Raw genomic sequence first — 14437 nt, forward strand, 5'->3', positions numbered from 1 at the left:
TTATGTGAGCTGACGAAGTGACGACCTATTTCAGCGACCTTCTCTGCAGGAGTTATCAAGCGATCCTTAGAGCCATTATTGTCTAGTGGGATCAAAGGTGGAATGGGCCGAGGCTTGGATTTTAGTATTTTGGTCATTTTCCAGAACGGCTTAGCATAATCTGGGAGAGTGCGGATCTTATTATTCTGGCCTGGATAATTTTAGTGATTCGATTGCAGCGTGCCTTAAGTTCAGGCAGTCCAGTACGCGAGTGATATTCCGCAATCGAATCAAATCTTTGGTGAGTGTATCGATGTTTAAGGAGTTGCTTACCTGCCGAGCCGTCGGTACATGTTGCTCCCGGGCCGCCGTGATCGCCTCCTCAATAGCGCTAAGCTGGCGGTCGATACTTTCCAGCGTCTCCGGACGCACCTCGTAATCGACGGTGTTATCGACGCACTACTGGAACCGCTGCCAGTTCACTCGGTGGTAGTTCCGCCGTAACTGCTGGTGCCGATTGACCGAGAAGCCCAGTTCCGCCACCACCGGATAGTAATCCGAACTGAGCTCCTGGTAGACAACCGGCTGCGAGACGTGGTCACTCAGGTTTGTTATGTAGAGTTCGAGGGTTGCGTGGACACCGGACCGACTCAGCCGAGTGGGGGAATCCGGGCTCAAGATCGTGTAGTGGCCTTCCTCCATGTCGTTGCTCCAGATGGTGCCGTTTCGATTGCCGCGACTGATGCCCCAGGCTTGATGTTTGCCATTCAAGTCGCCGGCAATGATATACTGGCCTTGCCTCCGCGTCAGCTTGACGATGTCCCTCCGAAGGGCAGCCGATGATCCATCGCCTGCTTTGGCTTGTGTTGGACAGCACGCCGCGATGAGCGCGATTGTGCCCACCGAAGTGGTGATTTCGACACCGATGGCCTCGATGACACTGAGCTGGAAGCTTGGAAGCAGACGACAGTTGGTGTTGTAGCGAAGAGCGATGGCCACACCACTTCCCCTGGTCGGCCGGTCGAGTCGCACGATACCGAAGTCCGGGATGTTGACGTTCACCTCCGGTTTTAGGTGTGTTTCGGTGATGAACGCCACGTCTATTTCCTTTTCCTCAAGGAAATCCTTCAGCTCAATTATTTTGCTCTTAAGCGAGCAAGCGTTCCAGTTGACCAGGCCCACCCTAGCAGCCATTTTCAATGATGAACATGCCAAGTGTGAAGACCTGGTCGAAGCGGGTTTTGCAGCCGCGCAGTCGAGTGGCGAGCTGCGCGAAGATCGGCATCAGTTGCTCCGGAGTGTACAGCGGGGCAGATTCTTCCGGTGGGACGGCTTCGTTCTCCGACTGCCGACGGAACCCAGGAGGAGGGAGCAGGGGCCATTCGCTGGTGGATGGTGCCGACGATGTTGGAGCTTGGACCGATGCAGCTGCCGCTGCCAGTCGCTTGTGCGGCTGTAGCGGTGGGAGTATTGGAATCACACGACGGGGAGCCGGGGTGGCTGGAAAGTTCACCTCGTTGATTACAGGAACACGGTTCTTCTTCGGAATGGTCCTGGTGGAAGCCTTCTTCCGGATTTCCAGGAACTCGGCTCGCTTTGGGCAGCTCTTTGTAGTGGCCCGATGTTTGTCGCCACAGTTGGCGCACTTGGGATCGGCCACCTCCATTTTGTCGCACTCGTCAGTCGGATGGGGTTCGCCACATTTGTTGCAGTGCGGCTTTATGCGGCAGTTCCTGGTGCCGTTCCCGAAATTGAAGCAGTTGGTGCATTGCGTGACATCGCGGTGCACTGGCCGATATCGCTCCCAGTCAACGACGGTGTAATTTATAACGCCAACCAGCTTCAGGTCCTTCCAGGTAGTGGAGCCGTGCTCCAGATGGATCAGGTAAAGCCGGTCGCGATATCTCCTCGCCTTGTCGTGACGAGCGATCTTTTGGACGACTACTGGCTTCAGTCCGCAACTTTCAAGCTCTGCTTGGAGCTCTTCATGTCGTGAAGTCCTCGCAGCAAAGCCTTGAGCGGCTTCGTTCCGGGGTGGTCATGAGTGTAGTACTCATACTTGTGGACCTCGAGGAACTCCACGACGGATTGATGATGGTCCCTGTTTGCCGGCATCACCTTCACGCCCTCGCTGCAGAGCCGAAAAGTACATTAGCGATCAGCTGGCGAATTTTTGGGCGTAAATCCGGCGGATCGCCCTTCACAAACACGGACGGGCACTTCTCCTTCCGCTCCGGTTGCACCTGCGGCAGCTGCGATTGCTGCTTCTTCCTCTTTTTTGGCGGATTGCCGGCGTCATCAAGCGGCAACGGCGAGAACACGTTGCTCTGCAAAAGCTGGTTGGAGGGGTTACCCGCGCCTCCAAGAGCAGTGCGCTTAGGAACTTTTCCAGCGACCGAATCGGCCACCGAGTCTCCCATGACGGGTCCGGGAGAAAATAACGCCAACGCGACGAAGCGAAAACGTAAACAGCGAACGAACGAGAAAAAACACTTGGAAAAAATGCGCGAGCAAAAAAACACGTCCGTACGTGCTGCTGTCTCGAACTGAGGATTTTTGAATACGAACTATGTCCTTTAGTATGTGCTGACCCATCTTGCCCCATTTGCAAGTTCGTGTTAGAATGTCTAATTTTCGATCAAATTTATTTATTTCAATGCAGTTAGTACGGGGTCGGAAATTTCGGATACCATCTTTTCTGTTTAGTCTTCTTCTTCATGCAATATTAGACTGCTAATTGAAATATCGATTCTTTTAAGTATACGGAAGATTTTTTCAGATTTATTGCACAATTCACATACTACGGCTAAAATCGTAATCACTCGAAAACACACGTTATTAGTTTTAGTAGAGAAAAAATATTACGAGTCTTACTATATGAAAGCTGAAAATATCAAAATAGAGAACACCCTCCTGGAACACTTCCGGTTATGTACTTCACTTTTGTTAAGGCAGCTGTTTGTCTTCGTCATCGCTGTAGACATAGATGTAGGGGCTGCTCTCCATCATCAGGATGTCCTTCTCCAGCTCCTTCAGACCTTTTTCCAATTTGGCTTTGCGGATCATTTTAGGCACGGTATCAATCAACAATGGAAGACTTTGGTACTCCCGCTGAAGATTTTCCCAGTTTTTCTTCAACCCCTGAAATGTGCAACAATAAGATAAAATTCTGTAGTTGGGAATCACTAAACTGTACTCAATAAGCTGACCTTCAACAGTTCCAGCCGTTCCTCCTGCGAAATCGCCGAACAGGCGGACTTCTGTTCAGCCATCTTGTCCATCAGCCGTTGCTTCTGCGCTTCCAAGTCCTTCTTGCGTCGGTGGAGATACTCTGGGACCTTGCCGTACTTCGGTTGACACATGTAAACCGGTACCAGGCCCGACTTTTCCAGATCGTGAAAATCTCCTTTCCTTGTATCCGCGTAGCGTGGTCGAACCTTCTTCGGGTTGGCACAAGCCACCTTTTTGATGTTCTCGACCTTGAAATCGACGCACTTCAGTATCTGCTGCCGGGAGGCATCCAGATCTTCTTTTTTCGGCACAGGTGGTTTGTGATCGGCACAAAGGCGAACCGGAGCCGATTTTGTAGCCCGGAAGCGGATCCCGCAGTTCTTTTTGAGAAACTCGTCCGGTTTTTGCAGAGGAATTTTGGCGTAGCCCATCGTGCGATGGGCATCCTTGCTGGACTTTGTTTCTCGGCGGACCTGATGTTCAAAGCGCGAGTGATAGAGCGGCGGTTTCGGTGGACGTTCGGGCGGTTTCTTCTCCACGTTGTAGATGTTTTCGTTATGATGATAAATGTTGATGATGGACATGACGATGGCTGGACTCTATTATTGGGCTGTTTTCAACCCGAAACAGGTGGAAGAACTCGATAATCTGATGAGAAAGTCCCAGAAGTTTGCAAATCTTACGAGTGTCAAATTATTTGGTGCAAATAAACAAAAGCCCGGTCCATAGCAACCGACGATGACCCTGAATGGCAAACACAAATGGTTCCACCTTGGTAACTGCGATACCACCGGAAATTTAGTTTGGCGGGAAATTGGTCGGTCATGCGCGTTAGGAATTTAATTTTCAGGGCTGGTAAATCTGGGTTATTGAAATTATGTGAAATATTGATTTGCTAGTTACATGGCATGAATTGCAATTTGATAATTACAGTATTTAATTTTTTACGAAATTTTGAAAAATGAATTAGGTGCAAATCTTATAGAATGTTATGAGACGAGTCGCATTCGTTTGAATTATTTTCAAAAGTGCATTTCAACAAAAACAAGAATATTACTTCTATAAGAGTATCTATGGAATGTTAACCTAACAGCCCTGCGCATTCAGAAATGTGGTCAAGGCATCCGGATCTGGGGGAAAACTGTAACTGTTCCATGGACACCCTCAGCATGTCAGCACTTTTTATGACAGCCAATTAAACAAAACCAACATAAGCTCTTATCACTCGAGTACCGCTCGTTTGCATAAGCCTGATAAGGATTGGAAAATTAGATTAACGCGGAAAATGCCTCCGCTAATCGATACAAACTATGGAGGGTGAAAAGCTCCCCGATAAATATGCAATCAGTTCCAACATGAAGACCTTTCAGCCCAGAGCATCGTCCCGGAAGTCAACACTGGTGGCCAAAGAAGCCACCAAACGGTTCAAAGCCAATCAACGGGAACGCAACCGGATGCATGGCCTAAATGATGCGTTGGATCGCCTCCGGCGTTGCCTTCCGCTGCCTCAGCTGTACAGCGTGATCGTCAAGTGCGACCAAACGGTTCCGCAAAAGCTGTCCAAGATTGAAACGCTGCGTCTGGCGAAGAACTACATCTGTCTGCTGTCGGAGGCGCTGCGTCGCAACCGAGCCTTGGATCGCGACGAACTCATGGACACGTTGTCGCTTCGGTTGAGTCAAAACACGTGCAATCTGCTGCGAACTCGGCTGAAGTTGGATGACGATTTGAAGGCAGCACTGGTGGAACCCGGTTGTCATCACAGAGACCCGTACGACTGCCGATGCGAGGGATTGTCCAGTTTCGGATATTGCAGGGCCGGAATTAGAATCGTGAGGGAAACAGGCGGTGCTTTGTATGAATATGTGGATGAGCAATGTTCTTGCGTTGCCAAATGTTTCAGATTGCAAACTCTGTAAAAGGTTTTGTATAACGAATATAAATGAAAAGCAAAAACACTGAGTTAGTTTATTTTTTACGTCCAAAAGCGTATCATATGATATCATTACAGATGTTTCAAAATGTTGTAATTGTGAGTACTTATAGTTCTGTAGAACTTCATCAAATAATGATTTCGGCTGTCTTTCCTCAATTTTTAAAATTAACAAAATTTTTAATGTATATGCTGATGGCAATCTGACTATCACAGTAAATTAACTTCTACATCCGTGAACAATGACTTTTCCATCACATCACCACTCGCAAGTCAGGAATTCAGTCTCACATAACGAGAGTGCTATTACAGTTGGCTGTTTTATAACATTTCACAATTTTAGCAGCTCCTTGCATATTGAACAGATAGCCGGTTGTTGATTCTAGGTCATTAGAAATTCCTCTCCAATCAGCATCACAATTTTGATGCAAGCTGATGAAATAAGATGAAATAAGTTTGTGATCAGTGTCCCAAAATGTGCAACTTTTCATCGCTCTACGGATCACAACAGATCTTGGCATTGTGTACACAGGAGAGCAGGAGAGATTGCCTCAATAATACCTAATTCTGTTATTGATACCATACTCTGTTATGAACTAGCCCTGCATAAGAGGTAAAATACCAAAGGAATAATACCAAAAATTAATATGCATAATATATAAGCCAAAACATACTCAGTTGTTAAATTGAATTTCAATACCAAATGCATAACCAATTATTATTCGTTTGTTATTGAAATACCTAAGCGTGTTATCCCTCAGGTATTCTGCATATAAGTTTTTGGTATTATTATTTGGTATTTTACCTCTTATGCAAGGCTAGTTCATACCAATTTATGTTATCGAGGCCTTCGCTCCTGCTCGGGGTTGAATCCAAAGCTCAGCTTCCATTCTTGGTTTCCTGACTAAAATTGAAAAGGAATTCACTGACAGAGATCAATTTAATTTTAGTAGCATATGCGTCGAAACGGTTCCATTATGTATAACGTATAACGCTCGTGGTACGACATTGATGTTTTTTTTTTTTTCCCTGTTGGGTATTTTAATCACTGCGACCATTTGTTAGATCTATTGTGATATATGCCCCATTTCATATAGCTTTGTCAAGTTGACGCATCATTGCTATGTAGAGCAATTGCATCACCTTGACTACCAGCGTCTTCCCAATACGGTATTATGGTTCTGATGAATCGCACTACCAAATTGGGACTTGTTCTCCAAACTTCAGAGGGTTCTATCAGCCCCTGTTGAAGAACTGTAATCTTTTTCTAAAATTGCCGGACAATGGCATAACAGATGTTCCGAGTCTTCCACATGTATACCGCAGAAGCGACATACATCATCTTGAAGTTTTCCTAGCAGCTTCAAGTGATAACGGCTCGGGCAATGGCCTGTTACAAGACCTGTATATGTGTTAAGATCTTTTTTGAAAGATCTAAGATTTTGCGAGTGATAAATACGTTTGGTGTGATGAAACGTTTAGACTGCCTCGCAATCAAGGTGTTCTTCCAAATGTCCTCTATTTTTGAATGTTCCCAAGATTTCAGTTCCATTCTAAGATAACACTCAGATACACCACAAAAGGTTCTGGACCTATGAATTGTCGAGATGAACCAAGTCTTGCCAGCATATCAGCTTGTTCATTGCCTTCAATGCCACAATGACCAGGAACCCAATATAGGTTCACTTTGTTACGACTACCCAAGGTTTGGAGTGACTGAACACATTCCCAAACGAGTTTAGATGTGCATCTTGCTGATTTCAGAGCATTCAATGCTGCTTGACTATCAGACATTATGCAAATATTTGAATGCCTGTAATTTCGCCGTAAGCATAAATTAGAGCATTCAAGAATAGCCTGAACTTCAGCTTGGAAAACAGATGGCCACTTTCCCATGGGAATCGAAATATTCGTCCCTGGGCCAGTCACGCCTGCTCCAACTTGATTGTTCAGTTTTGAACCATCGGTGTAAAACACAATCGATCCTGAACGAAGATTTGGTCCACCATTTGTCCATGTGCTTCGCTCAAGATTAATTACATCAAAACATCGATAAAAGTTGTATCTTCTTCTCATCCAATCATCGTTGTTTGTGATCAGTGAGTTGATACTTATTTTGTTTAGAATACTAGGATGTCCTGTTAGGTCACCTTCGAAGAGGTTTGAATCTCTTTTGATCTTCAAAGCACTCTTCTCTGCTTCTAATTGAATAAATTGATCCAATGGTAGCACGTGGAGCAAAGCGTCTAGTGCTGTGTTCGGCGTGCTTCTTATCGCACCAGTTATTGAAAGAGTAGCTAATCTTTGAAGTTTTCCCAACTTCTTCTGTACCACCCTTTCTTTTGTTTTTGGCCACCATACTAATGCGGCATATGATATTCTGGGTTTCACAATCGCCGTATAAATCCATTGAATCATTTTTGGCTTAAGTCCCCACTTTTTACCGAACGTCGCCTTACTTATCCATAAAGCATTTGTAGCTTTGCTGAATGCTTCTTCAAGATGTAAGTTCCAATTCAGCTTACTGTCAAGTCGAACGCCAAGATGCTTGACTGAGTTTGAAAGTTTCAAATCTGCTCCTTTCAATTTTAATGTAGGTAAAGAATAATTTCTTCTCCTTGTAAACGCCACTAGTGTGGCCTTTGAAGGGTTTATGTTTAATCCTTCGTTTTCACACCATAATGTGATGAAATTTAGGGCAATTTGCATTCTATTAGAAATAACACAGTCATATTTTCCTCTCACCAATATAACTATATCATCTGCGAAGCCAATTATCTCGAAGCCTCGAGCCTCCAGTTGTTTGAGAAGATCGTCAACGATTAAAGACCACAATAGAGGTGATAGTACGCCTCCTTGAGGGCACCCTTTTACTGCTCTCACACTAATTGATGAGCTTCCAAGGTTTGCCGATATTTCTCGTTTTGATAACATCTCGCCAATCCAGTCAACAATGCATACATCGAAACCTTGTTTCAACATAGCATTCTTCATTGAACTGTGAGATGTGTTATCGAATGCCCCTTCAATGTCGAGGAACGCTGCAAGTGAAATTTCTTTTGCTGCAAAAGATCTTTCCAACTTTGTAACTAACTTGTGAAGCGCTGTTACTGAAGATTTACCCTCCTGATATGCAAACTGATTTTTGCTCAGAGGAGTATTCGTTAAATAAGATGATTTTATATGCTCATCTATTAGTTTTCCATTATTTTCAGTATAATGGACGATAAGCTAATTGGTCTGAAGGATTTTGGGGATGATTTATCCTTCTTATTATCTTTTGGGATAAATGTGACACGCACTCCCCGCCATGCAGTCGGAATATAGCCTAATATTAAGCTCGATTGGAACATCTTAGTCAGAACGGGTGTTAAGATTGCTTTTCCCTTCTGTAGTAGTACAGGAAAAATTCCATCCCTACCTGGAGATTTGAAGGGTTCAAGTGAATCGATCGCCCATTCAACTTTCTGTTCAGTGAATATTTCATTGGCCAGAATGCCAGCATTGCTAATGGTGCAATTGATCCCAGTGACTTTATTCGTTTGTTGAATATCTCGCCTGGCTTCATTAACACCAGTTTGCATAACAGATGCATTCTGGTCCTCATGTGAATTGATGATAGAACACGGGAAGTGTGTTTGCATCATTACTTCTAATGTTTCATAAGTTGTCTTGGTAAAAGACCCGTCATCTTTTTTAATAGTCCCAAGACCATTTGTGTGATCTTTAGCAAGGACTTTCTGCAATCTAGCAGCTACTGGAGTACTTTCAATGTTTTCACAAGTGTGTATCCAATTTATCCTTTTAGATCTTCGAATTTCTCTATTGTAAGCAGTTAGGGATTCTTTGTATTGTTCCCACTGTTGTGTACGTTTAGCCCGGTTAAAGAGTTTCCGGGTTTTTTCCGCATCTTTTGTAAGTTGGTATTCCACCAAGATACGTCTCTATTTGAAGATCGTTTCTTAGCAGCGCAGCTGACTTGAAAAGCTTTCAGTATCAAGCAAGAAAGTTGCTTAGAACTTTTTCAAGTCCATGACTAGTATTTAATGAGGTGCTTAAGTTTTCCGCCTCACTAGCCAAGTTTGAGATATAATATTCCCAGTTAGTTTTCCTGGGATCTCTTTTGGTTTCTATGAGTTGATTTCCAGCCTCATATTCAAATAATATGTGCATGTGATCAGATAGAGATATTTCTTCTGATACATGCCAATTTTTGATTTTTTCCGAAAGTGTATGACTACACAAGGTTAAATCAAGAACTTCTTGCCTGATGGCATTTGAAAAAGTGGGTTTGTTCCCCCTGTTACATATATCTACATCATTTTTTGCAATATAGTCGAACAGGTTTTCACCTCTTTTGTTGATATCCGAACTAGCCCAAATAGTGTGATGAGCGTTTGCGTCACAACCGATAATGAAAGCTTTATTTTGCTTCCTGCAATATGAAATAAAAGCAGCTACTTCTGGTGGAGGCACATCGTCAGCATCTCCCGGAAAGTATGCTGAGGCGACAAATATTTCCGTTTTTCCACGAATTGTCGGTACCTCCATCATAACCGCAACAATATCTCGTTCAATAAACTCTGTAATTGGAAGCACTTTTGTTCTTCCATTCACCAAAATTGCAGCCCTGGGAGGTTGCTGTCCTGTTTTGTAAAATACCTTAGAAGTATTTGTAGGAATTCCCAATATTCTACTATTGTTCGTCCATGGCTCCTGAATTAACGCGATATCCAGTTTGCTCTCAGCAAATCTCTTACAAAGTACAGCTGTTGCTCCCTTTGCATGATGTAGATTCACTTGAATGAACTTGATTTTGCTATTTTGCATTTTTTGTTATTTGGATATAAAACTAGCATAATTTGTAGTATGGCCAGAGATATTGGGGTTTTCCCCGTAATTGGGTACTCTTCAAAGTCCTGGGATATTTTTGTTCTGATTTACGAATCATTACATCATCACCAGTATCTTTAAATGTTTTGCTTAATCACGGTTAGCCCTATACTCTGGTCTTCCACTATCAATTTTTAGCTGATTCATTCCCAAAAATTGTATTATTATATAACATTGAATACACCACAATATAATAAAATATATAAAAATAAATAAATAAATAAGTATATAAATAAAAATAAATTATATGACAAAATTACAATAAGTAAATAATAAACTATAAAAATAAAACCAAAAAAAAAAACAGGCTTAAATAAATAAGCAAGTGTCAAAGCAAACTAAAGGTAAAGTCAGATGGATGGTAAAATATAATAGTGATGTATTAAAAGTTATATTAATACCGGCATGAAGCTTTTATGACCAGCATCCCCTATTTGAGATTTTTGTATTGCCTTCTGTGCGGTATTGTTATGCCGCCAGCAGCGTTGAGAGATCGTTCGTCTCACTGTCTCGCTGTGTTTCAACACTCGCTCTCTAAGGCAGAACAATAAAACAGTTGTTGCTGTACCTACCGTCATCACTCCATACGTTTGGATGGATAGGTCGATGCGGCAATATTTTTTTTTTTTTCACTTTGAACACTTTGGCTCAATTTGGTTATGAAAAGCACTTCAGCACTATTCCAATTAATGTCCATAGATGAATAAACTAACTATCCATCACAGACCATAACTTGCATGCAAGATGTTCTTTTTCTTTCTTTTGCACACTATCACTTGTTTCCTCCCTAAAAAGTGCACTTCACTGGGAGTTCTAACTATTATTTCATAATGAAAAGTTGCAGTTTTTCGCCTGCTTGCACGATTTACGCGATTATTAGCACTTGAACCACCGATTTACAAACCACTCCCGAATTTATTCACTCGATTTCGGTAGTAATTTCGGTTGATTTCTATGCCGAACAAATCACGTCACTAATTATCGGCAGTGTTGCCAGTTGTGACATTGATGTTAATCTGGTACAAGATTCTTGATCGAAATCGTAAAGATATTCAACAACCGTGAATGTCCGGATCATCGACGATAGCGGAACATTGTAGCCGAACGCAGTTCGATGGAATCGATCCTGTAGCAATGATCGTTGCCGGAGAGGACGTTGTAGCGCAAGGAACTGCGGAGAATCAATTTCGTTGATCAGTACCTTGGTAACGAATGTTGCCTGCTGCACTCTTCTTCTTCTTCTTTCTAGGGTATCCATACCAAGCAGTTTACAGAGATCAAGGTATGCTGGAAGATTCATTGGATCACGCCAAGGCAAACTGCGTAATGCTATCCGAATGAACCTCCGCTGAACACGTTCAATCCTTAGGGACCACGATACATCATTTGGCGTCCACACAATAGGAGCGGTCTCAAGGATAGGTCGTACAAGCGCACAATACAGAGACTTGAAGCAATATGGATCGGTAAAATCTTTGACAATTTTAGCAATAAAGCCAAGCTGATGATTTGCTTTGGAAATTATCGCAGTATAATGATAGTTGAATGTCAGCTTTGGATCCAGCCTGACTCCAAGATCGGAAACCATCTCAACTCTTTCAAGTATCGTGCCGTCTAATCGAACAATATTGGCTCCTTCAATCGATGGAACGTCATCACGGAACATTTCGGAACACTGATAATAAGTCGGTTCCGATGACACCAGGCAACAAAGATATCCAGCAAACTTTGTAATCGGTGACAATCGTTAGCCGATCGAATTACCAAATAAATGTTCATGAAACATAGGAATCAATTTTCACTTGAAGTTTCCTTCCAGTTAGGTAAGAGCTCAACCATGATGAATACTTTGTGGATCTACCGAGCCGAAAAAGTTTGGTCAGCAGCATGCTGTGGTCCATTTTATCAAAGGCTGCTTATAAGTCGGTAGTAGATGTTATCCCTTGCTTTCCATGGCATTCACACAGGTGTTAGTAAAAACTAGCAAGTTCGTAGTGACCGATTTTCCTGGCATAAAACCGTGCTGTTCTGTTGAAATGTAATTCTTCGATTTACTCACTAACGATTATTTCGAATAGCTTGGACGCAGCTGATAAGCTAACTATCCCCCTGTAGTTTCTGACTTCCCTTCTCACACCATTTTTGAAGACAGGAAACATATAGCACATACATATAGGATTGCTTCCAAATCTCCGGAAGACGTCATCATCGAGTGACCGGGAGAAAAGAGAAGCGAGAGGCTCGGCATAAGCAGTGGAACAGCGACAGAACAAAACAGATGGAATCCATCCAGACCCGGAGGCAGAGAGCTTTTCAGCTTCTTGGCGGCTGCGATGACCATTGCGGGAGTGACCACGCATGTTGTAAGGCTAATCAAGTCCGAGAAACGTCTAGCGAGGCGGATTCAGCTTCGGCATCGGTAGCAGAGTTATTTGGTTTCGCCGACGACATTGATATCATGGCACGTAACTTTGAGAAGATGGAGGAAGCCTACATCAGACTGAAAAGCGAAGCTGAACGGATTGGAATAGTCATCAACACGTCGAAGACGAAGTACATGATAGGAAGAGGTTCAAGAGAGGTCAATGTGAGCCACCCACCACGAGTTTCTATCGGTGGTGACGAAATCGAGGTGGTTGAAGAATTCGTGTACTTGGGCTCACTGGTGACCGCCGATAACGATACCAGCAGAGAAATTCGGAGACGCATAGTGGCTGGAAATCGTACGTACTTTGGACTCCGCAAGACGCTCCGATCGAATAGAGTTCGCCGCCGTACCAAACTGACTATCTACAAAACGCTTATAAGACCGGTAGTTCTCTACGGACACGAGACCTGGACGATGCTCGTGGAGGACCAACGCGCACTGGGAGTTTTCGAAAGGAAAGTGTTGCGTTTGGAGAACCATCCATCGTTCACACCGCGAAAATCGGAAGACTGCGGTGGGCCGGGCACGTAGCCAGAATGTCGGACAGTAATCCGGTGAAAATGGTTCTCGACAACGATCCGACGGGAACAAGAAGGCGAGGTGCACAGCGGGCAAGGTGGATCGATCAGGTAGAGGACGACTTGCGGACCCTCCGCAGACTGCGTGGTTGGCGAAGTGCAGCCATGAACCGAGCTGAATGGAGAAGTCTTTTATGTGCAGCACAGGCCACTCCGGCCTTAGTCTGATGATAAATAAATAATCGGTAGCAGAGCTTTGAATACGGATTCAAAAATATCTAGCGAAGAGTTCACAACATTCCGCAGATGTTGGGTTGACAATCACACGGTTTATTATTACTTACACCATTAATCGAAAACTAGTAGCTATCGCTGAAGCTAAATACAATTTTCGATTTAGCCGATTTGTAGATAAAACTTGAGGTCATCAGCATAGGGTAGTCGTGGAGTTCTAAGGAGGTGCACATCTTTGAAATATAGGAGAAAAATCAATGGTCTCAAATGGCTGTCTTGCGGAATGCATTCCACATCGGTCGGAAATTAACGGAGCCTGATCATCTCCAATGATAACACTTAGCTCTCGACCTGACTTGTACCAACGAAACCATTCTACAAGTCTGTTGTTTTGACACCAAATCTTTTTATTTTCTCAATCGTTAGAGCCTCTATCGTAATTTATTATGTCGAAAGCAACTGACAGGTCAATAATAATTGACGTCAGTTTCGCCATACTTTCCGTTGTATAGGAATCTCCTGTGCCTGATTTAGAACTCCATAAAGTGGCTCTATAAAGGCTCCATTTCCCTTCTTGTAGACCAGAAACATGTTCGCTGACTTCCAACAGGAAGGAAAAATACCGCATGCCATAGACCCACGAAAGATGCACAGCAGAGGAGTCATCAATCATTCAATATGTCTTTTGATGTAGGCACTAGACAGAAGGGAAACTGTCAGGCAGGCCCTGGATTGAAAGACGATTGAAGCTTTGAAGAGGTTCATACTATTACCATTTCATCGACATTAACAATGCTAAGTGTTTGACCCAGAAGCGAAGTGTGTCTTGCTGCTAGTTCAATTTGCTCCACGGTCAAATTCTGGTTAGAGAACACATTCGCCAATTTCTCTAAAAAAATCGCGGGTGGTAGCAGCTGTTACTCCGTTGACTCCTTGCGCGTTTCTTCACAAATTTCCAAAACTGCTTAGGTTGCGATCGAAACTTACGCTGGATGTTCCGCTGATAGAAATGAAAGCATCGCTTGCTGATTCTCTTGTGCTCACGGTTGAGTGTGACGTAATGGCGTTTGAGCGGGATTGTCCGATGTTTGACAAACCTTCGCAGAGCACTCCTCTCGATACGTTTTAGTCTTTGAAGCGCGTGTGTCGCTTTGTTTATTATGAATTGTCTTCGCTACCAATCTGTCAACTACATATGCAAAATTTTCGGCATCCCTGAAT

General features: G+C 43.6%; 2 protein-coding genes across 2 annotated transcripts; one reads left to right on the forward strand and one right to left on the reverse strand.

Annotated features, from left to right (window-relative positions):
• Positions 1-2750: 2750 nt before the first annotated feature.
• LOC134214969 (enkurin-like) lies at positions 2751-3936 on the reverse strand. Its single transcript, XM_062694242.1, has 2 exons — positions 3189-3936; positions 2751-3120 (listed from the first exon to the last, which is right to left on the reverse strand). Exons 1-2 carry the CDS (start codon positions 3792-3794, stop codon positions 2926-2928), a joined length of 801 nt encoding a protein of 266 aa, XP_062550226.1. The 5' UTR covers positions 3795-3936; the 3' UTR covers positions 2751-2925.
• Positions 3937-4119: 183 nt separating this feature from the next.
• Positions 4120-5129, forward strand: LOC134214970 (neurogenic differentiation factor 1-like). The gene has a single exon (XM_062694243.1). It carries the CDS (start codon positions 4521-4523, stop codon positions 5127-5129), a length of 609 nt encoding a protein of 202 aa, XP_062550227.1. The 5' UTR covers positions 4120-4520.
• The last annotated feature ends 9308 nt before the right edge of the window (positions 5130-14437 follow it).

The sequence above is a fragment of the Armigeres subalbatus genome, chromosome 2 (genome assembly GCF_024139115.2).
Source record: "Armigeres subalbatus isolate Guangzhou_Male chromosome 2, GZ_Asu_2, whole genome shotgun sequence".
Taxonomy (NCBI): domain Eukaryota; kingdom Metazoa; phylum Arthropoda; class Insecta; order Diptera; family Culicidae; genus Armigeres; species Armigeres subalbatus.